Source organism: Ctenocephalides felis, unplaced genomic scaffold (assembly GCF_003426905.1).
Source record: "Ctenocephalides felis isolate EL2017-DRISC unplaced genomic scaffold, ASM342690v1 CF-g0.4_SCAFFOLD_01604, whole genome shotgun sequence".
Classification (NCBI taxonomy): domain Eukaryota; kingdom Metazoa; phylum Arthropoda; class Insecta; order Siphonaptera; family Pulicidae; genus Ctenocephalides; species Ctenocephalides felis.
This window is the reverse complement of record NW_020537758.1, coordinates 59,638,401-59,666,272: the sequence shown is the minus strand read 5'-3', so window position 1 is coordinate 59,666,272 and position 27,872 is coordinate 59,638,401. Positions and strand designations below refer to the sequence as shown.

Sequence of the window (27,872 nt, the reverse complement as noted above, 5' to 3'; positions counted from 1 at the left end):
TATAGATATAAGTAATATAATTATAACAATAACAATTATACTTAACAGATAGATAAACAAGAGAAATGAAAAGTAAAAAGAAAAAAGAAAGTTTCTTTTTACTTTTCATTTCTCAATTATGTTTTTTACATATAAAAAATGAAATATTTTAATGATTTTTTTTTATTTGAAAGATACATATTTAATAAACATTGTGTAAAATTTTCAAAAAAAAAAATAATCACATTGACGGTTATTACGACGCCATTTCCGGCAGTCCCTCGGAAAAAAGGTGCCTCCGCGTTGTCAGCAGAACTTCTTTCAGGATCATCCCAAATAAAAATAAAAAATACGTGTTTTAGTAAAGACATTAAACTAGGTATTGGACGAAGAAAAAAAGAAAAAAATGAAAATTAGATTTTTGGCAAATGTTTTTATAAAAAAAATGCAAATTTAGATGAAAATTTCTCGACATACTTTTTTTTTTGAATAGTTGTAATTAAACAAAAAATCCTTCGTTTAATAACTTGTAAACGATATCTCGAAGACCTGTGTAAAATTTCATCGAAATCAGTTGAGTAGTTCCTAAGAAATCTTGACAATCGTCTTTGAAAACACAGTTTTGAGATAACCGCGTTTAAAGTTTTAAGAGACAATAAATGTGGACCTCAAGCGTCCACCTTTTCAAGTCTGCATCTCCGAAACTATTAGTCGGATCGACTTAAAAATTTAGGACAATATTCTAGAGATGTTATAGAATTTAATAAGACAAAAAAATTTTTGATTTTTGGAAACCGTGAAACCCATGTAACCCCTTAATACAAATAAAATGTTTTTTGAATTATTCAAATCGGACGCTCCGTTCTCTTAAAAACGTTACCGTTTCTCTTAAAAAAAGTTACCGTTTTTGGCACTTTTTGTCCCATATCTTCGGAACCGCTAGACCTGCCTTCGAAAACCATGTTAATCTTAAAAAATTATGGTTTGATGAAGGTAAACAATTTTTTGTCAATACTAATAATGAAGAGACAAATATTATAAACAGTAGAGGATATGAGGAAGTCTACACAGATGGCGCTAAAGTAAATAATGAAGTAGGGTGTGCCATGATTCATGAGAAGAAAGATTTTCAAAAATTGATAAAACTACCAAATTTTGTCTCAGTATATACTGCAGAATAAGTAGCTATAGGAGAAGCGGTGAAATAAATTAAAAACTTGAGCATAAGAAGAGCAATTGTATATACCGATTGCAAAAATTGTGTAGAAAAAATAATAAGTATAGTAAGTAAAAAACAATAAAAATCTTCTTGAAGATGCGATTTATACAGAAATTCGAATTGAGTATAAATATAAAATATAAAATTGACAGGAAATGAGATAAAAATTACGTGCATCAGGGGCCATAATGGAATAGAGCAAAAAAATTGCGATGACACGGTGAAGGGAAAAACATATAAGACAATAGAGAATAAAATTAGAAAAAAAAACTTGGTATAATCTTAAAAATGAAGATAGAAAATTTATAACTACGTTAAGTAGAATCATATTAAACCTTGGCAATTTTCCAAGTCACTTAAATAAAATTGGTAATAAATCTTCAGCCATCTGTGAATGTGAAGATGAAGACGGAACTATAAAACATATTATAACTAAATGTAACAGATTTATAAAACAACGAGAAGAATTGCTGGACAAATATTATGACGACAAAAGTATAATAAAACCAATTTCATGGAATTGCATAATAAGAAATGAAAGAAATTATAAAATATTATATGAATTTATTTTAAAATCTAAATTAGTTATATAATTTTAATTTAGTAATAAAATGTTATAAATTTATTTCTAATGCACTTGCATATCATTATGTTTGTATATGACCAAATGTGATATAACGAAGTCAAATAAAATAAAATAAATATCAATTTTAAATTTACAATCCAGTTTGAAAATGTATATGTTTCAAATGTGTTATTCTAATCGTTAGAAATATATCCTCAGATATATTATTGCCACCTCTTGCTAATGTAAACATTCTTAAGTGTTTTGAGCGATAAGATCGACACTGTATATTTTATGAACAATAATTATCTATTTGAAAATGTTTAAAACAATTGTTATTAATCATTGATCAATGTTTATTGATTACTAAATTTTTATTCTCAAAAATTTAATTCTGGTACGGGAAGTTCCAGCAATTTGCCGTAAGGCACGATGACATGCACCACTAGTTTAGTGTATTTTTTTCTGCTGAATGATAATACACATTTTGTTCTCATACTGGTAATAGCTCACCAATGATAATATTTAGGTCATACAAATTGAAAGATGATTATGAGAGGCTAACCAATGAGAAAATCAGGCTTGAAGGGAAGATAGCATCTATTCATAAAGACCAGAATAAAATTTTACGTGAAATACGGAACTGCAAGGCGCTAAAAAAGGAGGCTGGCAAATTAACTGTGCTGCAGAAAGAAATTGTAAGTATTGCCGATTGTTCTTTCTAACATTTTTTGAAGAATATTGTCTGCAAGGAATAATGCTAATTCATTTTTTGTCAATGCAATAAAATGTTAAGACAATTGTTTGTTTTGAGTTTTCTGTTAGTGCGTTTGTTTGAACTAATTTTTAATTATCATCGCTTGCTTAGTCTGCAAACTTTTACTGTACTGCAAAAATGTTACTTCGTCACTACAAGAAAGTCAGATTTACTCGTCTCGGATTTTAGCGTAATGATAAGAGTTGATATTCACAACGAACTTTTGAGGTTCAAAAAAAATCGATTTTTTTCTTGCAAACTAGCCAAGAATATATCTCTCAAATTTCAGAAATAAATTCGAATTATTTTCGGAATTACAGAAGAAATAGTGTGCAAGCGTCAAGCACGTATACGAGCATAAAAAAAACTTCGACGCGCGATTTCCCGGCTTTTAATTTTTTCGATTCTTTCTAATTGGCGGGAAAGATAGAAAAAAAACTAAACGTCCTAGCGAAACGAAGCAAAATTATTGTTTACAGGATTAAATTTTATTCTAGTCGAACCTAAAAAAACTTAAAAAAGTGGGTTAATTATAACTTTTTTAACAATCTAGTTGCAAAAAACTGGTGAATTTTTAATTTTTTTTTGTCTTTTTTAGGTTCAACTAGAATCTATACTATTGAAAATATATATTTATCATTTTTTTTGTTTCGGATGGAAATTGTGACCTGCATTGGCAAAATGCTTGTACCCGGCATATTATGACGCTACTCCATTCCAACTATTGGATATATATTAAATTTATTATATAACAATTAACTTGAATTAACTTTTACACTTTATTTAATATCTATCTCTAGCTTTTCTTAACAAACTGGCACAATTTGGGACGTGACATGTCTTTAGAAAAGCGAGCTTCCGCGTCCGGCTATTATATGAACTTTGATTGTTTGTCTAAGCTGCACGTATAATTATATCATTACAGAATCTAAATTAGACTTCAAACTTGCTTGATAAATTTATTATATAATCAATTGTAATAATCATGTAATTTTTTCGTGTCTGATTTTAATTTTATTGTATCTGGAATCGTTTTTATAAGAATTGATTCTGCAAACAATCTACTTCAATTTTTCATTCTTATTATTTGACTTAGTAAGTCGTGCTTCTTCAAAGCGTGATGGTAAAAATTATTTTTTGTCGTAGTAAATTTTACTTTTTATTTTTTTACTAACATCGTTTTTGTGAAGAAATATTTCCATTATACCTAAAACATTTTTTTTTAATTTTCAAAATTTTTTCCATGCTCTTTCCATACAAACTTTGATTGATGTGCGCTCCATCTAAACGTTAATAATAAGAGCTAAAACTTTCAGAGAATTGTTTTTTATCAATTTGGAACCATTTGATCCCCTGGGAGCAAGGAAATTCGAAAATGACCTATTTAAGGACCACCCTAATATATATATATATATATATATAGATATATATACATATATATATATATATATATATATATATATATATAGATATATATACATATATATATATATAATTTTTCAGAGGGTGATAAATGTGTTGATTAAACAAAATACTTCTTAACAAGCACCCATTCAAATAATACATAAAAGAAAACTAAAGATGTTACTTAAAATAAATTTAATCGATCCATACCAATACTTTTCAAATACCAATGACTCTTCCTCGGTGAAAACAAAACACGCCCTCACATTATATTTTTTTAATACAAATCGAATTGATTGATTTCAGGAATATAGACAAACTACACTAAAAGTTTATGAATTGTATGTTTTGAAGGAAAGCATTGCCAAATTAGAATGCAAATTAACAGAGCATTTAGTACATGTGGACACAATTGAAAGTAAGAAGCAGACAATTTTTGAAAGTACTGATACTTTGCGCAGAGAATTGAAACAGCTTAACAGAGAATTGTGGGAAATAGAACAAAGAAACTTGAAAACGGTAATCAACTAGGGTAGCTATTATCCTTTATCTGTCCTCTAGTGGCTATTCATTGACGAGTATTGTTTTCAGTATGCTGATATCGCTAAACAAAGAGATCCGTACGTTCAGGCCCAGGAGGAAATAATAGGATTGCGGAAACAGCTTGATTCTGCCGAAAAAAATCTGGCAAAAGCTGTCGAGGAGAAGAACGCATATGAACATTCAATCCAAAATGTCGAGAGAAATTATAACTTATTTCTGTCAGAAATCACAGATTCTGAATTATCCACTTCTACTATTATTAGTCTGGAGGAATCCCAGGTTTGATAACTAAAATTTGTTTTAAAATTACTAATATCATTGTTTAAATACATAAAAACTTTTTATCTCATTTGAAGTTTGTGCTCAGTAATTTGATTCGTTAGCCGCGTGTTATATTTAACTTGGCGATGAAGAAGTTTATGTTTTTGCCACAAAAGCCTACTACCCAATTTTTATGTTTACTCAACCAAAACGTAGTACGATAACGGCCCGGTCGATCTTTACCAAAAACTAATCAACACGATTCCCAACCAATATCTTTGGAATAGTTTTTTAAAATTCAAAATCGATTCAGAATTGCGGGCTAAAACGTGAACGAAAATTTTTTCACTTTTCTGCGATTTACAAAGAAACGGTTCGGTCGATCGTCGCACAAAACTGAAACGCTAGTACTCATCGAGATACATCGAATGGGGCTTTTTAACTTCCCGTAGGGTAAGTTATTGTAATGGGCCGAAAATCGGAATTGAAAATTTTTACATTTCTCGACGTTTTGAAGGTTTCTGAACGTTTTGGCATACCTCAGAAAAAATGGATGTGTGTGTGTGTGTGTATGTATGTATGGATACAAATTTCCAGTCACGTTTTAGGGCGCACGGATCAACCGATTTGAATGGTTCAAAAAACATTCGATTCCTATTGATAGGGAAAAGAGCTGATTAGTTTTTGGCAAAGGCAGGTCCAGCCGTTTCGGAAATACGGAGCAAAGAGTGCAGAAAATAGAAATCGAATTTTTGAGAGAACGGAGTATCCGATTGGAATGATCTAAAAAACATTCAATTAGTAATGATTGGGAGAAGTGTTTATTAGTTTTTGGCAAAGGTAGGCCCAGCCATTTTGAAGATATGGAGCTAAATATGTAAAAAATGGCAATTTTTGAGAGAACTAAGCGTCCGATTTAAATGATTCAAAGAACTTTCTGCTTGTCTTAACAAAATAATTGATTTTGGGAAAAAAAATTTTGTTCCATTTTTTTTTTTTTTTTGTAGTTTTTTGTATATCGAAATATTTCAGATTTTATTTTTAATTCTGACTATAGTTCTAATATACTTTACAAATAATTTCAACTCTGCAATTCAGTTTATATAATTCTTATAAATATTAGACAATGTTACAATATTTATAATAATCTATTTGAAAACATTCAATATTCCTCGAACATTTCGTTACGGTACGGGAAGTTTCAGCAATTTGCCTTAAGGCACGATGCCATAATTGCCTCAAGACAGAATTCCACTTACATCTAGTTAATTTTTGAAATCGGTCCGGACATTTTTGGGGAAATGTCGTTTTACGGCAAAAAATCTGTTCATATATACACACACACATACTTTTTCCAAATTTGGTCTCATTCGATTCAGAATGGCTTGAAACGTCGAGAAGACATAAAATTAGCGAATCGGATTTTTAGATGAAAACAAACTTCTCCTTCGGGAGAAATTTCATAATTATTATTATTTTTTTCTTAACTTCCCGAAAATCGAAAATGAAAATTTTTGCATTTCTCGACGTTTTGAATGTTTCTGAACATTTTGGAATACCTCAGAAAAAAAATTGGATGTGTGTGTGTGTGTTTTGAATGTCCGCAGTTTTTCGTCCACGTTTTCGGGCGCACGGATAAACCGATTTGAATGGTTTAAAAGGCAGGTCCAGCCGTTACGGACATACAGATCAAAGAGTGCAGAAAATACAAATCGAGTTTTTGAGAGAAGAGGTGATTAGTTATTAGTAAAGGAGGTCCAGTCATTTTGCAGATACAGAGCTAAATGTGCAAAAAATTATATTAAATGGAGCATAGTTTATGGAGCGAATATTAAAAATGGAAGCAAAATGTATAGGAAAAAAAATCTTTAAACTTTTTCTATACAAAATTCAATTATTAACTATGCATAAATAATACAGATACAATTATAATTTGTTTGTTCCCGTTTAGTTAAGGGAATAAGTAATTTCTTTGCATCTTTTACTAATCTTTGGACACTTTAAAAAATAATTTAAAAGTTTAACTTTAAAACAACAATACTCTGTATCTGATGGGGAAATAAAGCTGAATACAATTCGGCCCTTACGATACCAATAAGGAGAAGTTTACGAATAAATTTTGGATATTGTAAATAGTGAAAATTTAATTTAAATTAAACCATGAAATGCGAGTGTTATGTTTAAAAATCAAATACTAGTTTTTTTGCTCTTTTGGCGTGATTTGTTCTATAGAATAAATCGCATAATAAATAAGTTAAATGTTTCAAAACCCAAATATTAATATTACACATATATTAGAAATAATTGAGAATTTAAAAATATTTGATTATGATCAACCCGCGAATTGCCTCGATTTTCTAAACAAATTTAAATCAATGTATTTTATACGCTTTTAGATTTTATCCATTTTTTTTGTGTACTAAATCCAGAATGACTAAAAAATTAACGTAAATGTTTGTATAATTTTAACGAAAAACTGTTAAAACAGTTAAAATTATTGGGGGGGGGGCGCTAAAACAAATCTTGCATGCGGGCGCTGAGAACCCCAGGACCGGCCCTGTATATATATATATATATATATATACATTAATATACATGTATACTTATATATATATATAAGTATATATATATATATATATATATATATATATGTGTGTGTGTGTGTGTGTGTGTGTGTGTGTGTGTGTGAAATACGTATTTCACATGTTTAGCGAAAATGAAAACATCACTTCTTTAATTTTTCAGCTTCGAGATTATTATAATATCAAAAATGAAAGCGATAAGAAAACAGCATTGCTAACATGCGAGCAAATCAATATTGATCGTGCAATCAAACAGAGGGAAGATAACTTAAACAGATTGATGATGGAAAAGCAAACCTTACAAAATCAAAAAGTGGCGCTTGAAGCTAAAATAGTAAAAATGGATTCTGAAAAATATGAAAGGCAAATACAGTAAGTTTAATGCTACTGGCACACTAGAAACATTGCCGTACTATATATTTGATTAAATAAATTAGATATTTCCAATATACATATATTGAAATATTGCATCTATTTATATATTGTTATCTATATTTATATATAGTTCTATATGGTTAAAAAATCTCTTTCACATGAATCAATCGGATCAAAAAATGTCTTTTACACGGAACGCAAAGGTTGCAAACAATTGTTATGCAGTTTGTCCGATTAAATTCATTCGACTAGTGATGCATGACCTTAAGGCAAATTGCTGGAACTTGCCGTAATGGAATGACGTATTCTAGGGAATTTAAATATTTTCAAGTAGATTGAAATTTATAAATACTGTATAATACAGTATTCGAGTTTATAAAATTCGAGCAATGAAAAATACAGTTTGTATTTTTCATTGCTCGAGTTTAAAGGCTCGAATTTTATGGAATGGCGGTGCAAAGAAGTACTGTCTTGTAGCTTCATTAGATATCAGAAATGCTTTTAATTCCGCAAACTGGGATTGCATTATGAAGGAGTATCAACAGACAGTAGCGATGACAGGCCCTCATTATGCGGCTGCGCATGTATTTGTGTGTAAAAACGCTGTGTGTAAATATTCAAGTCTGTCCAAAATTTTGAAATTTTATGAATCATGGGTATAGATAGCTTGCAACATACTTTCTTATCACTTGAGTCGTAGACGAATGGTAAGGTAATAGAATTCTGCACTTTTTGTTTCGTATTTCGGAAACGGCTGGACCGACCAAAAAACTAATCAGCGCTAATCCCTATAAGTAGGAATCGAATGCTTTTTGAATCATTTAAATTGGTTAAGCGGTGCCCCTGAAAACTTCGGCGAAAATCCACACAAACGTACATACACACACACATACATTTTTCTGAGTTATGCTGAAATGATTTGAAATTTCTGAGACGTAAAAATATGCAAAAGTTTTTAGTTTCGATTTTTGGAAGATTACAATAGCTTACCTTATGGAAAGTTAAAAAACATGACGGCTTTTGAGGTTGCGTATAAATGATTAGTTTTCAGAAAGGCAGATCATCTCCGCTCTGTGAAAGCATGTCTGCCAATCCCAAGGAACTTGCATCTGTATGTAACTCAAGTTACATACAGTATTGAATGACATGAAGCATGCATTAACAAGCAGGCAAGCAAATCTTGAACAGTGGCCTGCTTGTTAATGCATGCTTCATGTCATTCAATACTTTGTGATGACCATGGTTTGCTCAACTTCACATCAGTTTTGAGTAGGGCCGTCAACAATCTGCTCCCGTCTGCAAAGCATGGCACAAATCGACGAAAGAAGCTCGCTAGCCCTATGAAACTTCTTACATCATGCATTTCCTTGGGTGCTGAAAATTCCTCAATGGCTTTAACCTTCCGTGAACCTGGTTCTATACCGTCGCCAGAGATATCCGTTTCACCTCACTTTCTCCTTCAGGAACTCACATTTCGAAAGCTTTATTGTAAGTCCTAATTTTTAAGGGCTTTCAAACTACTGCAAGTTGGTATTTGAGATCATTCCAGTTTTTGTCTGGAATAAGAATGTCATATAAATAATTTATTAAAATCTTATTTCACAATCTGCCCAATGCTCTGGTCATTAATTTGGAGAAGTAAAACGGTGCGTTTATTAATACAAACACCATCCTGGTTGTCCAGTACTTTATCATTCATTTCGGGTAATCCTTATTATACTAATTTATTAATATATAATAATTTATTAAAATCTTATTTCACAATCTGCCCAATGCTCTGGTCATTAATTTGGAGAAGTAAAATGGTGCGTTTATTAATACAAACACCATCCTGGTTGTCCAGTTCTTTATCATTCATTTCGGGTAATCCTTATTATACATGAATTTTAATTTACGATTCTCCTCGGTATAATCTGTGTGCCAACTCTGTAAGTAAACGCCCTATTAATCACAACTTGCCTATACATCACCTGGCACTATTTTGACAGGAACATCCTTTGCCATGACTTCATCCATCTTGGCTTGCGCACATTTATATAATTGAAAAATATAACAAATGGCGGCGTAAAGGTCCACTATTATTTATGACATCAATTTAATTACAAAAGGCCATGGATTTTTCTAGATTATATTATAACGGTCATTTTTAGCCCTTATATGTGACTTATTCGTGGTCATTGCTTAAGTTGTATGAGTTCGAATGGTATAACTGAAAGAATATTGGTATTGGTATCCAACAACATCATTTTGCCACTTAAAATATTGACTTCAATAATGTCGTATAAGTATTTTCATAAATATTTTTTCTAAATAAAAACTAGTTATGCAGGACCTTATTGCTTAAGGCATGTTGCTGTAATTTCTCTGTAAATTAGATTTGTTTGAGAATTTTGTTTTTTTTTAATTTATGCAAAAAAACGACTTTTTCGATATTTTGATTTTTGAACAAAGTTCATAACTAACCATGAAATTGTAATTAATATGTAAATTGATTCACGGACGGGGATAACATAAAATAAGCGTTTAGGAAACAAATACAAACTTTTCACCTGAGTCATGCCTATATTTAACTTTTCAAAGTGTAAGTTATTGTAATCGTCCAAAAATCGAACATTTTAAATATTTCTGAACATTTTGGCATCCGATTTGAATTATTCAAAAAACTTTCTTCTGTGTTGGCAAAACGGTCGTTTTTCGGGAAAGAAAAAAAAATCGAAATATAAGAAAATTTTGAACAAAATTAATATTCTTCGAATATTTTATCGCAGTACGGGAAGTTACAGCAATATGCCTTAAGGCACGATGCCATACACCACGTTTTATTTTGCATCGTAAAAAATATTATCTATATTCTATATATTAGAATAGTGTAAATAGTATAAATTAGAATAGTATAATAGTATAAATATTGTTTCTCACATATAGATGAAAAGTCTTGATAAATTAACAAATATTATTTTCAAATTTCTCGCGATTCAAAAGACGACTGGTCGTCAAATTATTGTATAATAAAAAGGTAATGTATTCAAGTTTTTCTTCATTTTCAGATCGATGAATTTAGAATTAACTGAAATACAACAAAGAAGTGACCAAATTGGAAGGCTGCAAGAACGTCAAAATATCTTATTAAATGAAATTGAAGAAAATAAGTGCAGACTGCAAGAAGCTCGATGCAGTAAAGAAGATTATTTTGAAGAAAAACGAAGGCAGAGTGTTTTAACAAGACTTAAGGAACTACATGAAGGGGTGGTAAGTTTAAAAGCTAGAGCCAAGCGATTACTGAACAAATTTAAATATTTATGACAAATAAGTTATTTTTCAAGTAAAATGTTCTTATTCAATCTAGATTTTATGAATGCAACGAGAATGTTGTGAAATTTGCTACCAAGCAAAGCGAAATGTTAATGGATATAAAAGTTGAAGAATATAAATTAGTGTAGATATTTTCATTTTCTTATTATTAGTATAAAAGATTATTCTTTCTTATTATTAAAAAAATTAAAGATTATTCTCAATTCCCACAGTTAACACTTTAATTATCCCTTTAACAAAGATCAAAATATGTTCAATAAAATTTTATATTAAAAATTATACTGTGCGATTTATAGAACAAATTTATTTCCAATAGCTCAATTTATTTTAATGCATCTAAGGGTTATACAAGGTGTTTACTCATACCTGTAGATGTTGATGTATAAATGAATGATTTTTTGTTTATTCACGACCAAAATATTGATTTTCCAAATTTATCACACAAAAAATCATCGTCTGCCTTTGTGATGTATTTGTTGTCATATTGTCAAGATACACATGTTGAAAATTGAAATATTTTAAGAAGTATAACAAATTCAGAAAGAATTAATATATAGCATGCGCGGTAAAGGTACAATATCACCTTGGATTTTTCTACCCAAATTAATTGCTTCAATAATGTTGCCTATAATTTTTATAATTTCGTACCATATTTCTACTATTAATATCTAAAGTATTTTTAATATCTAAATTACATTTTTCTCGCTAATAATTCAATATACATTAATACTTAAGTTCATACTTATATGAAGTGATTTAATTTGTCAAATCCTGTTCACATGTGCTCTATTCAACCTACAATCAACAAAATTAATGCAGAGGAAAAAAGCGTGTGCCCTGTAAATTTTTTTTACTGTTCTCCAATTTGCTTGATATTTTGGAAATGTGCTAATCTTAATCTTAAGTTCAGAAGTGAAAACAATTTCCACTCCCTCACACACCCCTGCATTAATTGGATTATAACTCTTAATTCTGATTTTATCAGAACTTGTAATATACTATATTAAAGATGATTAAATGAGCTACAACTTTTTCTATCATATATTTTACAGTAACTTCTCTTATTGTGAAGCATTAAAAGGCTCGAAAGACACTCTGGTTGGACAGCCGCGCACAATTTAAACAATCATAACTTTATCAATATTTGTGTAACAGAAAAATAATTACGTATTGTCGAACGTTTGTTTATGACCCTGTCGTTATGCAATTGCAACACACCTCAGCGAATCTTCTTTTGATTACGTTCTCTTCAAAATGTAAAATTTTAGGGTTGAAAAAATCTAAATTATGGTTTAAATTTTTAATATGCTCGGTTAACATAGTCTTGAATTGCTTCGGATTTTTTGAGTTGTTTTTATGTTGATGAAGGCGTTTACTCAGATTTTGGCTGGTTTCTCCGATATAAAAGTGTTCGCAATTAGAGCAATTAATCTGATCAGAATTAGACTTAGATTAAATTTGTTTTAAATCGAACTAAGTGTTGTATCGCAGTTACATACGAACAAAATGCCACATTGTTGAAACAGTTTTTTCCACGAAAAATATAAATCTTTTACATATGATTGACAAATGACATCAGTATATGATTCTAAGTTTAAACGGTTTATATGGTCGGTGAGGTCGTTTTGTTTGTTGGAAAGTAGTTGCGTCTGTTATTTATGACAGAGTTAATTATGTTTGTAGGGTAAGAGTTATTTTTTAGTGTGCTTATTACCAGGTCAATATTGGTGTCCCAGAAATTTTTATTAGATAGTTGTATGGCGTGGTCTGTTAAACTTATTATTGTTGCTATTTTCATTTTAGAGGGTGGTATGAGTGGTAATTTAAATATCGTCTGGAGCTAGTTAATTTCTGGTACCAGTTAGTAATTAGTCGGTGGTCATTTGTACGTATTAGTCTGATGTTTAGAAAGCTAATCAAAATCATTATCTCTAATTCCACAGTAAACTGTAGTTTTTTATTAAAATTGTTGAAATTATCGGTAACGATGCTAAAGACTTCTTCCGGAATACAAGTAATAATATCATCTACATAGCGGAAATAAAAAATTTGTTTATTATAATTTTTAAATATTTTGTTTTCTATTAGTTGTAAGGAAATTTCTACTAGTGAGGGAAGTGCAGGCGATCCCATTGGGGTGCCGTTAAATTCAAAATAGGTGATAGAGACAATTAATTTGATGACTTCTCTAAACCAATGTAGGGATTTAAGTCTTCTTATAATTAAAATGTATTATTTTTGTTTCATTTTGTTATTATCAAAACATTTGTGATAAATTTTATTTCATTCATCATTAATTGTATAAATATTAATAAATGAGATTTGAGTGAAAGATTAATGTCATGCGTTCCATGTTAATGTCTTAATCTGAGATGAGGTTTATTGTCTTTATCAAAAATTGTGTTAAAACTATGCTTGTATGGTCCTAAGATCTGGTAAGATTCTAGTTGTCCCTAACAGTTTTAATAATAATGAAAAAACAAGAGTTCAAAATTTCTAAATAATAACTAATGTGTATTTGACAGTCAAAATATGGTCTTGCTTTTTGACTCGGATATCATCACAATTAGAATGAATATTTGCCTTTTAATATAAAACACATTATTTCAGATTGCCTTTAAAAAAACAACGTTGAAAAGAAGTAGCATCACGACGACTTGCGGAACTTTTTGTTCTGATTGGTGTTTAAAATAAAATGTAAATCTAAAGTTCATATCAAAAAAGAACTGGAGAAACAACAGTAGAATTTCATAAATATTTTTATAATTTACATGAAATTTATTTGATTTATATTTGTTGAAATAATATTGATATGTGAGTAAATAAACATATAAATAAGAATATTAATTTTTTTATATAGTATGGTCGATTTTTGGATCTTTGCCAGCCGATACATGCAAGATATAATATTGCCGCAACCAAAGTGGTAAGAAAATATTTGTTTGCAATAGTCGTAGATACAGAATCTACCGCTAAAAGTTGCATATCAACGTTGAAAATGGAAAAACTAGGTATTGAAACATTTTTGCCGCTTGACTCTATTTCAACTAAACGTATTATTGAAAACCTTAGGTAATGTGAAAACGAACAACAAACTGTGAATGAATTCTAATAATTTAGTTGGTATTATTGGGATATTCTTATTGCAGAAATAGAGAAGAAGAGAATATAAGATTGTTAATTGATGTACTGCAATATGAAAATACTATTTATAGAGCAGTTAATCATGTTATTGGAAATACCTTGGTTTGCAAAACACCTGATGACGCAGATAAAGCATCATTAGACTATAATCAAAATGTAAGTTTAATTTTATTTTAATAAAATACTTTTATTGCAGTTTGTGAAATAGTATATTTGTAGACTATCTATATATATATATATATATATATATATATATATATATATATATATATATATATATTTCAAAGTAACTAGCAGCCCATTCGTCGAAATAAAAAAGGTATAAAGTATAAAAACTTTTATTTATACGTTTCGACACAAGATGCGTGTCATCATTCAGCAACTACAACAATTTGAAAATTTTATTAACTAATATAAACAACAATATAGATTAATTATAGCATAGAGAAACATTATACACACCACAGGACAAAAACACTCAACAAAAATTTATTTTAAAAAATTAAACTTAATAACATATTAGAGAAAAAAACATTTTTTAGAAAAAATTATGAATAACTAAAAGATTTGAAAACTAATTTGACTAAAAGTTATGAAAAGCATCATTGTGAAGCGAGAAACACGCCCATACCGAGCATCTAGACTCGACTGAATTATTTCAATAGGCGTATTGATAGGAATGGGAGGGGACGCATCAAGGACAAATTCTACGAGGCACGAAAACGCATCGAACACAGAGGTTGAGCTGGAATTGATCAAAAGGAAAAAGCAAACCAAGTAAAAGTTAGAACAAAGAAAAAACAAAATTGTAAAAAATAATATAAAAGAAATAAGCAAATTAATTTTTTGTTTTTTTAATAAAATCAATAACTATCTGGTAACTATCATGTAAAAGGTGGGATGAATTGCGTTTGTTAACACAAGAGGAGGAATTTAATGAAATAAAAAAGGATTCAGCAAATTTTCTAAGGTCACTATTTTTTTCGATATAAAGAATAACAGGATGTGAAGTGTTAAAAGTGTGATTGAGATTGAGCATATGATCTGAAAACATCGTTTTGAATTGGTTTGGATTTTTTGAATTATAAATATGTTGATTAACTCTCTTATAAATATACTGGGAACTTTCTCCAATATAACACATATTGCAATCATTGCAATCCAACCTGTAAACAGAATCGGTGACCCTATCAGACGGGGTTCCAGACTTAAAAACCGAAAAAAGGCAATTAAAAGTATTATCAAAACTAAAAACTAATCGGAATCCTTCTGAAGAAAATAACTTTTTTAAAAAATACGAAAAATTGCTTAAAAAAGGTAAACAGATAGTTCCTTTCTATTGGGCGGAAGAGGAAGCTATTGAATTTGAACAAGAAGGTGAAAATGAATTATTAGAATTCGTTTGTAAATAAATTAATCTATTATTAATGATGTTGTTGACCAAGTGCGAAGGGTAACTATTGTCCAAGTGGTAAGGGTAACAACATCATTAATAATAGAATAATTTATTTACAAACGAATTCTAATAATTCATTTTCACCTTCTTGTTCAAATTCAATATCTTCCTCTTCCGCCCAATACAAAGGAACTATCTGTTTACCTTTTTTAAGCAATTTTTCGTAAAAAAGTTATTATTACTTTTAGTCAAATTAGTCAAATTAATCTTTTAGTTATTCATAATTTTTTCTAAAAAAATGTTTTTTTCTCTAATATGTTAACTCAAATTAAACATATACATCAACATCAAATTGAAGACTATTCAATATATATATATAATATATATATAATATATATATATATATATTATATATATATATATTGTAGAGTTTCGAACAAGAATCCAAAAATAATACAAAATAAAAAAACAGAAAGTTTTTAATAAACAATTTCTTTATTTAATTATTTGTTTACTGTCAACGTTTCGGAACTAGGTACTGTTCTGTAATAACACGATCCACGTGCTTTTGATCAAAATATGAATTCATTGTTCAATGTTGATCGAAGTCCAAGATCTTTACATGAACGCGGAAGACGCCATTCCTAGAATTGACACGTACAATGTATAATATATAGAGTCAGAATTATTTGTATTAACCAGTGATGTCTTAGTCAAAAGTCTAGCCATAATGTCTTAGAGTATGTCTTAGCACGAATCTATGCTAGTTTGTGATGTGAAGTTATTAAAGATTAAATAAAGTTATAGTCGAAATTAGATTCAGTGTTTGTATTCTACTTTGCGTAAAGACATCTTTCAGCCTATACCAATATAAAGTGCTCACGGTTCTGAGGAGACTCATACCAGTGTTGTTATTTTCTATTATAAACTCTAAGCTCTGCCCACGACACCAGATCAAGGTTGGACTGATCTAGCACCCCCATTGGAGAGTGGATCAATCTATATTTGGAACCCAATCCAATCCAATCAACCCCACAACAACAACTCATAACATTTCATGGTGGCAGCGGTGGGATTACCTCGTGGTGAAGTGCAGTGTTGAATGTGCTGTGAGTGTCGAGCAAGAAGCTGAGTAGCAGAAATTTTGCATCCGGCGCTGCAGCAACAGCTGAAAACCAGCAGGATCAGGACTGGCACGAAGTATCAGAGGCATTAAAGGTGGCGGCATACCAAATAACACCGTGAGAAAGGCGACTTTACGCAGAGGGACAAGGACATACTCTCCCCAAATCGACGCAGACTTCTCGATTAAGGCTCACTCCCCAAGTAAGAAAAACCAATCCTTCTTTTGGCAAAACTACACATCCAGACCAGAACATCATAGTCTTCAATTTTTTTTTTTTAAGATTTTGTTTGTCAATTAAAATATAAATAATAATATTTTGTCAAATAATATTTTTGATCAAATTGATTTTTTAAGTATTAGGATTTTTGGTTGTACTTGGGTAACATTTTTGTAACAACGGGCAGTTCGATTATTGTTAACACCACTATTATTTTGTTGACTTCACGTAACCATCAAGGTTAAGTTCAAGTAAATATTGTTAACTAAGCATTTTTTAACAAAAACAATTACGAGCATTGCCAGGTCCGAATTTCATAACAGAATATTTCAAAGTAACCCCAAGTAAGAAAAACCAATCCTTCTTTTGGCAAACTACACATCCAGACCAGAACATCATAGTCTTCAATTTTTTTTTTTTTAAGATTTTGTTTGTCAATTAAAATATAATAATAATATTTTGTCAAATAATATTTTTGATCAATTGATTTTTTAAGTATTAGGATTTTTGGTTGTACTTGGGTAACATTTTTTGTAACAACGGGCAGTTCGATTATTGTTAACACCACACTATTATTTTGTTGACTTCACGTAACCATCAAGGTTAAGTTCAAGTAAATATTGTTAACTAAGCATTTTTTAACAAAAACAATTACGAGCATTGCCAGGTCCGAATTTCATAACAGAAATATTTCAAAGTAAAATAATTGTAAAGATTAGTTACAAAGTCATCAAGTTAATATAAAAGACTCAAAAGTAAAATTGAAAAGTTAGTGACTCTAGTTAATGACTTTGAGTATCCTATCAAGAGTAAATTTACATCTGTTGATCTTTTATAACGTCGCGATTTTTAATGTGGCTTTAAATGCCAGTATAAAGGCGAAATGCCTAAAGGATTTAGTGTAGCCATTGTGCCACTTTTCAGGCGATAGTGCCAATCCTTCATATCAGATAGCCTAATATTAAATTGTTCAAAAGAAACAATAGGTATCTGACAAATAAATAATTAATAAGGGTAGGAAAACCCGAATGGAGACTCATAAGGTTAGTGAAAACCGCGAGATCTTAAATATATTTGACGTAATTTTGATGACTTATAAGAGACTCATGAATCCGCGGGATCTTTCAAATAAATTTATTTTGTTATTTTCATTTTGGGACCAAAACACGCTCGTTGATTTTATCGATATTATTAAATCTTGCATGAGAATAATTTCCAAATGTTGAATTTAATTTAAATGTTGAATTTAGAAATAATTTTAAAATATTACATAAGAATGAAATTTTAATCTTCAATATTACATTAAATGAACTTTGAAGTTTGTGTGAAAATAATTGAACTTGAATATGCAAATTTCAATAATAATTAAATTTAATCAACTGCCCATACCACAAAATGTTACAGAAATGAAGGGGATAAATTTAATTAATGTCAATAATAGCAATGTAACTATCCCCATAGAACAGAATTATAAATTGAAAAAAAAAATAGGAAAATAGAAAAAGTCCATGTTTGAATTATTGATACTAAATGATTTCATTTTAATTTCAATTCAATTTGTTGGTGCTATATTGAACGAAAAATATTTCCTAAATTTCCTCTACAAATATAATAAATTTCATTTTGAAAAATTAGTAAGCGATTGAGTAAATTTGTTTTCTATTATTTGCGTAAATTGAAAATAATAATATTTTTCCTAATTGAAATTTTTATTGTCCACACTAATTTCGATTATTTGCGTTAATAGCATAACAAGCTCTATCATATTTCTATTTTGAAATTTGAGTAAAGAAATATCACGTAACATTCGGATTCAAACCTTGACAAGGCACGCAATACAAATTTGCTTATGATGTCTTTGTTAATTTTATGAATCTTGATGTATTTTACAAAATTTTATTTTATTATTATTTAATTTTTTAAGTATTAATTGGCGACATATTTTATTCAATTAAAATTTCATTAATTTAATATTTATTTTTGATTTTTGAATAATTTTATCGTAATCTGTTTTATTTGAAATATTAATGTTTTTATAGTTGCATTTTTATTTTTTTTTTGATAATAACTAATTACGAATTTCGAGTGTTCAAAGCTTTAATTATTTATTCACTTATAACAAAAGTAATTTTGATGAGAAGTATCAATAATTCAAATGGAAACAAAATATAGAAAAAATATATATAATAATATATTTGTATCAAATATTCAGAAATTGAAAGGCCACTCAATTTTTTATTAATATTGACATTCTAAACATGATAATTTCAATTTAATATTTTATATTGTATAGTTAGAATGTTCAAAATAAAAATTTGAAAATAAAAATTAAAATCAAGAGGGCCTACAGAAATGTATTAATGTAGAAGTATGTGACAACACAAAATATAATTACAAGACGAATTTAGATTACAAGACGAATTATCACTATCTTCCATTTCAATCTAGATGTAATGCATCAGAATGGCAACATGTGTGCAAGCTATTTTTTTTTAAATTTTCGAAGATTGATGCAGGATTCTCATATAGTTAGAATTCAGTTAGAAATAATCGCGCGATTTTTAAACATCCTATTAAAAATATTGAACTGAATCTGACACAGAGTATTTTGATCATATTTTAAATTCGAATCAAATAAATAAATTATCATACAAAATTAAACAATTTATTATAATATTAAATTTGTGAAAAGAAAGAGAGATCTTGCACCTTGTTAATATTCTTATGCAAATAGACCAATTAATGATAGTGATAATGGATCAAATAATTAATTTTATCACAGAAATTTTTAGAAGTTTTATTGATGTATATAAATCAAATAGGTCACAACTTCGCTTTTGTCTACTAATCATTTTAAAGCAGTCACACAAGTTATGCAACTATGCGAATTAGATTGCATACTATATCCAATAAGAATAATGTAACTAATTATTGTTTGTAATATTTTGCTGTATTATCAAAATCCTACTTTTGAAATGAAACAAACTGCTGAAGCTAAATCAAAATAATTTTATTGAATTATTAAAAATCACAATATGCAGCAAAATGTTACAACAATATTAGATTTTTTTTTTAAAAAAAAAAAAAAAAAGGGTTGATGTTAATTTTTTTTATTCATATTGTTACGAATGTGTGGGTGAGGACCCGCACACGGATGTAAAATAACACATTACTACCCCTCTCCCTATGCGTGTAATCCATGTCCCTGATGAGGAATGTGTCCGCAGGCTGAGGGTGGTTGTCTGCATTGAGTAGTCTAGATATAGTCGTAGTCTTGAGGTAGTCGTTGTCGGGGTTGGGAGTTGCCGGCGTGGCCTCAGTGTCGACAAACGTGCGGTCCAGCGCACGAAAGTGTTAATAAAATGTATTGAATGTGAGATTAGAGGACATCATGGGGGGACAGCGTTCGGAGACTGTCCCCAAACAGAAAGTAGACTTAGTGAAATTACCTAAAGGTGATGGTTAAGTGATTTATGTGAATCGGGCCCGATGTATGGACATGTGATGGACACTGGTTGCGCCGTGGTTAAAGATAAGTCTAGTTTAAGTTGCATGTTAGAATAAGAAATGATTTAGATTAAGGTATTGTTATGTTTAAATATAGGTTTGTTAATTAAGTAACGAACAAACGCCTTTTCATTAGTAGTTTTAAAGTAATCAGTTTCTTACAGGATCGCGACGTCACGGTAAGGGTGTAGAAAGACCGCGAATGTAACAACAATAGTAAATTAGGGCATGAATCAAGGGTAGTAAATAATAAATAAAAGGGTTTTACAATAAATAAAAAGGGATTCGTGACAAAATGGTGGAAGCGACGGGTATGCTTTTCGTTGGTTTAACGATCAAATGATTAGAAAGTATTAATTTGTTTTGGTAATCATTTGATCCACCATCGACGGCATTATTACGATCTCGGTAAAACAATTTTATTGTTGGTTCATTCGCGCTTATTTTTCCTTGCGTGTAAGTTTACAGTTTCCTCGTTTTATTTTTTTTTGTTATTTTGTTATTGATCAATTTCGGGTTTCGATTTGTTTTTTCGCGAAGATTCGGCATTTCTTGATTACGCGTTATTATTAAATTGGTATTTATGAAATTTGTTGAACTCTTGGTTATCATAGTTGAGTGTACAGAAGATTGTTGGAACACTTAAAATTATGAAAACATAGTGCAATTTGAAATAATGTTTAGCGGTATATATAAATTGAAATGTTGTTGTGTGATCAAAGGGGTTTTCTATGTATGTTAGGGTTAATGTAAACGTAATTTGCGAAATTGGTTGGCGCAAAAACGAATAATCAAGTAGTTCAAGTAATTGTTAGAATTTTGATTTGTGGATTTTGAAAATCTATTTAATTTGTAAAATTTAAAGGTTGTTTCATAATAATTTTGAAATGCTGAATCTATTTATTGTATTTGTATTTTTGTTCGTTAATGTTTCTTTTTGTTCAGTCGCGCGGTTTGTTTTATTTCGATTTTTTGGGAAAGGCTTTTGTTCGTGTACTATTAGATACGTGTTTCCTAGGTTAATTATAATTACCATCATTTTAAATTAAGATTATTAGAATATAAATTTTAAATTCGAAATTATTATAATTAGTGTATAGAAAAATATTGTTCTATACAGATTTAGAATTTTTGTTTAATACGAACATTATTGAAATTGTTTAGTGTATTGTGTTATTCATAATCATTTTCGTAAACACTAATACATAAAATTTATGATGATTGCCAGATACATTAAGTTATGTTATACAGTTAAGTGTTGTTTCATGGAAATCGTTCTTGTGAGTAGAGTTTATTTTTTTTTATATATATAGTCGTAAATATTTTAAAGAAAGTTATTTTAAAATATCATATTGCAAGGGTAAGATATCGTCGAAGTTATTTTCTCTTCGAATTCGATCTCAAGTCACAGACATTTAAGTGACGCAGCGGGATAATTTTTAGTGCCATTTTTGTGTAAACATTTCATCCCTATGTTTTTAAGACGCCACAACGCGTGGGGCAAGTATATGTGAGGTCGAAAATGCCCAGACATCGTTCTCGTGTTGCGAACTTATGGTCCCTAACGTATGTCAACGCCAGGCTAAAAGCTTTTTTTTTTGGTTTAAGTACTAGATTTTTGAGTTGCGTAGATAGTTTTAAGTGTAGTGTAAAAAATATTTTAAAATTAGGGAAGATGTCTTTGTATATAGATATGTTTTTTTTGTTGAGTCAGGGGTTTACAATAATTTTCGAATACATGTGGCTGTTTTTAAATTACGAGCGAATTTCTTTTTCTGTTTAGTTTTGTTTGCGCTATTGCGTTAGAGTATTTTTATTATGATTTGTTTTATCTCAAAATTTAGAGCAGTTTTGAGAATTGCGGAGTTATTCGCCTCCGTGCATATGAGGTGCCGAATATTTATTTGGGAATGCGTCGAAAGCAACGGCTTACAGGGATTTGAATTGTGGCAAATTTTTGTTAGGTCGATCACCACCGCCTGGATAGCTTGTATATAATTCAGTGCGAAAGCTCTTGGTGACACCGATTTTCGATATGCATTTGAATTGATCAGGATGTCTTTGGTGATTTTCAATTAGAGCGGACTTAGCCACTCCGATTTAATTGTAATCAGTCGAGCCCACTGACATCAAGGTCGATACGGCTCATACTGCCAATAGTGAAATGGGATTAGAAATTTAATTTTTATATTTGATAGTTTTTTTTATGGTTGTTACTGTTAAAAAAATACTTTGATGCTGTTTTTATTATTAATTTGTTTTTTGAATTATTGTTGAATTGCTTGTGTTTAGTACTTAATGATTGATATTTAGTTTTCGCGGTAGAAAAGATGGATAAAGGAAGCGTCGAATGAATTTTATTGTCTTCAGTTTAAAAATCATGGTTTTCTAGTCCCTTTCATTCAACCGGTTATGTTATTTTGCAATTATTCCATTAGCGCAACAAGACGGCAGTCACATGTTTAGTCAAATATAGATAAGATAGATAGGAATAAAGGATTAAGGATAATAATAATTCAGTAAGATCATAATCGCAAAATAGGAGATAATTAATAGATATGTAGTAATACTTAATTAGATAAATTTGCGAGCGCGTCCGGTCCATGTGAGACGGAACTATTATTCTTCAAAAGGGGCGTGTACAACACGTAAGGGAGGACGAATGCAATGCGACAAAGGGACAAATAGAAATGCAAGTAGGACTAGAGGGAGATATAAGAAATGCAATAAATGAAATAAGCGAAAGCGAAGAATGCATAAGTCGCTAGGCTTTAGGAAAGAGATAGTTTGCAAAGTAAAAGTAAAGATAAAAAAAATGGCGAGTTACCGTATAACACATAGGTGAAATAGTTAGATCATTTAATAATTGTTCTTTTTTTTAAATTCAATGCTCGATTTGGTATGCAAATGTTCTATAATATACTGTTATTACTTCTGATATAATTATTATTTATTACACCTGTTGTTTCTTCGTTCTTTTGCGAGATTTATTATATAAAAGAAATTACTTGTTCACAGACTGTTGGTTTTTTTTCTCTTTTATACAATTAATGCACGCCCAAATAGAATAGAGTTAAGAATAGTAATAAGATAGAATAGTAAGAAAATATAGGTAAAAAAAAAAGGTAGCAAATGCATAGGTAGATAAATTACATAGAATAAATGAAGTAGATAAATAGGCAGGATGAATAATTAGGGGTAATGCTAGGGATAGTATATAGTATATAGGTTAGAATTGACAGCAAGTGCAGAGGCGTTGGTTTGTACTTTGGTGTTTCTTTTCCATCACTCAGAGAGCACTGGGCGATACTTTATAACCGTTGAGAATAATGCTGGGATAAAATGATATTGGGGAAAAAGATGTTGAGAAAAAAAAAGATGTCCTTGTGAGGGATTCAAGGAAATAAAGGAAATAATTCGCGTATGAAGGAATACGACGCGAAAAGAGAAAATTAGGGGTTAATAGATGATTATTAACATGAATAGATGAATATTTTGATTTGATTGCGAAAGTGGTTGTTTAGTTCAGTCGGGAATTGAGAAATAGTGTGTGAGTATGCATATTTTTATGAATGTCAGCTGGCCAGCTAAGTATAAGAGATAAGTGTATTTTGATTTTTCCCTCGTTTTAAATGAAAATGTTTTAGGTTTTAATGCAAGATTTGAGTGAATATAAATTTTAAAATGATTGTTGTTTTGTGTTTGATATAATGTATGTGGGTTATACTAGGGGTGTTTAGAAAAAGTAAATTGAGAATAGAATTGGGTTTTGCGATTTTTGGGAAAATTTGGGATTTTACGGTTTTGGGGAAAGATCGCCCGGGCTGGTGTTTTGTTGTTGTTATGGATTATTGATTATGAATTTGATTTTGATCTCACAGCATGGGGATATGGATTTGGGCTGTGGGAGCACCCCCAGCGAGGGTTCTGGTGCTCTGAGTGAGACCGTTGAAGCGTGATACATCACATACAAGCTGATTGCTATCACGCTATCCATTTGGAAGCTTTGGTTGTTGATTATGTTATATGTATTTTAGTGAAATTTTGTGGATTTCACGCTAGAGCCGGTACTTTTTACCACATTGTACTGCCGCTAATGTGAGGTTTTTGAGCAGATATCCGCTCCCGATGCCTGCTCAAAAACTTCCGCCATCAGTAAGCGTCGCGCGACGTTGTGTGTTGTTTGGTTTTTATTGCTGATGGTAATTTCCTTCTGAAATTATAAGCGGGCGCGATGCTGCTTCAGGTCTTTTATTGGATAGGCAAGGTGCTATGGGCATCTAGCACCGTTTGGAGCCTAGGAACACCGGGGAAACAAGCATTCCGACGACTCACTTCTTGTTTTTATATTGAGAAGCGCACTTGCTGTACACGGTTTAATAGTGATAGGAATAGTTAGACTAAGATAAAAGTAAAATTAGGTTTATGTTTGCGTTTAATAGAGTTGGGACCGCCGAATTCAAAACAGTCAGCAATTCCCGAATTTTAAAATATGTAGAGTATTCTAATTACTTATGTTCAATTTGACTTTTATTGTTCTTATTCTCGCTCTTAGTCTTACTCTTGCAATGCTTTTCTTTTGTTGTGTGTTTTCTGTTTTTACATTGTTAAGTAAACATTGTCGTTAATAAGTATGTAACTAGGTTTAGGTTGATAAAGAAACAAATGCGCTTATGTTTTACAGAAGTCAAATATTAATGTTAAATGTAAATTTGTTGTAGTTATAATGTCATTATTTTAAGTTTTAGAATCTATTGTTAAAATAGATTAAAAAGCTGTTGATAAAAATATTATGAGATAGTGTTATGTTTTTTTAAATTTTATAGAAGTAAGTGCTAAGTGTAGATAAGTTTATGTTCATTTTCTGAGTGTTTTTATGTTATTTACTTTTATAATGTTTGATAATTTTTAATACTTGATAAGTTCGAATATTTTTTTCATTAAATTTGATATGTTTAATTAACTTTGATTTGAATGTAGTTTATGTAGGTAGTAATAAAAGCAATAAGGTTAGATCAAAGTTTTAACAAACAGTGAATAAGTAAAGTGGACTAAGTGATGTTCTTTTTTTTTTTTTTTGTTTGTTATGACACTTTTTGGACAAATACACTAAACTGTTAATGTAATCTTACTTTTGGTTGAAATCTGTTGTGAAGTAATTTTGTGTAACAGTGCAAGAAAAAAAAAAATTGAACGCGTGTACAACTACATTACTGAAACATCGCGACCCGAATTGTGTATCAGGGTGCTAGAGGTCGACGCCTGTGCAGATGCTATGCCGGATTTAGGAAAGTCTGAGCCTACGGGATAAGAGCAGACCGCAGATCGGACAAGTGGGAATGCGCCATCGATGTTTTATCCGGAGAGCAGACTGATATTGGAGTGCGCCACCTAGGTTCCGGAGCAGAGAAAGCTGGTGCAGCACCAGGGATGGAGTTTTGAAAGATCGAGGGCGATCTTTAGAGGAGGTGGGGTAGTGTTACGAATGTGTGGGTGAGGACCCGCACACGGATGTAAAATAACACATTACTACCCCTCTCCCTATGCGTGTAATCCATGTCCCTGATGAGGAATGTGTCCGCAGGCTGAGGGTGGTTGTCTGCATTGAGTAGTCTAGATATAGTCGTAGTCTTGAGGTAGTCGTTGTCGGGGTTGGGAGTTGCCGGCGTGGCCTCAGTGTCGACAAACGTGCGGTCCAGCGCACGAAAGTGTTAATAAAATGTATTGAATGTGAGATTAGAGGACATCATGGGGGGACAGCGTTCGGAGACTGTCCCCAAACAGAAAGTAGACTTAGTGAAATTACCTAAAGGTGATGGTTAAGTGATTTATGTGAATCGGGCCCGATGTATGGACATGTGATGGACACTGGTTGCGCCGTGGTTAAAGATAAGTCTAGTTTAAGTTGCATGTTAGAATAAGAAATGATTTAGATTAAGGTATTGTTATGTTTAAATATAGGTTTGTTAATTAAGTAACGAACAAACGCCTTTTCATTAGTAGTTTTAAAGTAATCAGTTTCTTACAGGATCGCGACGTCACGGTAAGGGTGTAGAAAGACCGCGAATGTAACAACAATAGTAAATTAGGGCATGAATCAAGGGTAGTAAATAATAAATAAAAGGGTTTTACAATAAATAAAAAGGGATTCGTGACAATATTATCATCAGAATTGTTATCTAATTACTATATTGCAGACATACTACAAAATTTTATACTTTTACTTTTTCATATTTTGCAAATTTTAAAATTTTTCTCTCTTTTGCTATAATCAATTGTACCATAGATTACTATTTTTCATTTATCGAGGACGATAAATTGCTTTAGAGGGGAGGAATCCCAAATAAATTGTAATTTCTTTGTTTTTTTTTTTTCTTTCAATTGTTAGAGGACTAACAATATTCTTTAGGGGTGGCGTGTTCTGTAATAACACGATCATACGTGCTTTTGATCAAAATATGAATTCATTGTTCAATGTTGATCGAAGTCCAAGATCTTTACATGAACGCGGAAGACGCCATTCCTAGAATTGACACGTACAATGTATAATATATAGAGTCAGAATTATTTGTATTAACCAGTGATGTCTTAGTCAAAAGTCTAGCCATAATGTCTTAGAGTATGTCTTAGCACGAATCTATGCTAGTTTGTGATGTGAAGTTATTAAAGATTAAATAAAGTTATAGTCGAAATTAGATTCAGTGTTTGTATTCTACTTTGCGTAAAGACATCTTTCAGCCTATACCAATATAAAGTGCTCACGGTTCTGAGGAGACTCATACCAGTGTTGTTATTTTCTATTATAAACTCTAAGCTCTGCCCACGACACCAGATCAAGGTTGGACTGATCTAGCACCCCCATTGGAGAGTGGATCAATCTATATTTGGAACCCAATCCAATCCAATCAACCCCACAACAACAACTCATAACATTTCATGGTGGCAGCGGTGGGATTACCTCGTGGTGAAGTGCAGTGTTGAATGTGCTGTGAGTGTCGAGCAAGAAGCTGAGTAGCAGAAATTTTGCATCCGGCGCTGCAGCAACAGCTGAAAACCAGCAGGATCAGGACTGGCACGAAGTATCAGAGGCATTAAAGGTGGCGGCATACCAAATAACACCGTGAGAAAGGCGACTTTACGCAGAGGGACAAGGACATACTCTCCCTAAATCGACGCAGACTTCTCGATTAAGGCTCACTCCCCAAGTAAGAAAAACCAATCCTTCTTTTGGCAAAACTACACATTCAGACCAGAACATCATAGTCTTCAATTTTTTTTTTTTAAGATTTTGTTTGTCAATTAAAATATAAATAATAATATTTTGTCAAATAATATTTTTGATCAAATTGATTTTTTAAGTATTAGGATTTTTGGTTGTACTTGGGTAACATTTTTGTAACAACGGGCAGTTCGATTATTGTTAACACCACTATTATTTTGTTGACTTCACGTAACCATCAAGGTTAAGTTCAAGTAAATATTGTT

General features: G+C 30.7%; 1 protein-coding gene across 1 annotated transcript in view; it reads left to right on the top strand.

Moving 5' to 3' along the window:
- The window catches only part of LOC113374000 (structural maintenance of chromosomes protein 1A-like), a 38,079-nt gene extending 13,733 nt beyond the window's left edge, over positions 1-24,346 (top strand). Inside the window, exons 6-13 of the mRNA XM_026614259.1 lie at positions 2,293-2,461; positions 4,231-4,443; positions 4,516-4,746; positions 7,474-7,682; positions 10,733-10,934; positions 13,858-14,069; positions 14,147-14,297; positions 24,269-24,346. Of these exons, the coding sequence (XP_026470044.1) occupies positions 2,293-2,461; positions 4,231-4,443; positions 4,516-4,746; positions 7,474-7,682; positions 10,733-10,934; positions 13,858-14,069; positions 14,147-14,297; positions 24,269-24,346 (1,465 nt within the window). The remainder of the gene's footprint in view (positions 1-2,292; positions 2,462-4,230; positions 4,444-4,515; positions 4,747-7,473; positions 7,683-10,732; positions 10,935-13,857; positions 14,070-14,146; positions 14,298-24,268) is intronic.
- Positions 24,347-27,872: the final 3,526 nt, after the last annotated feature.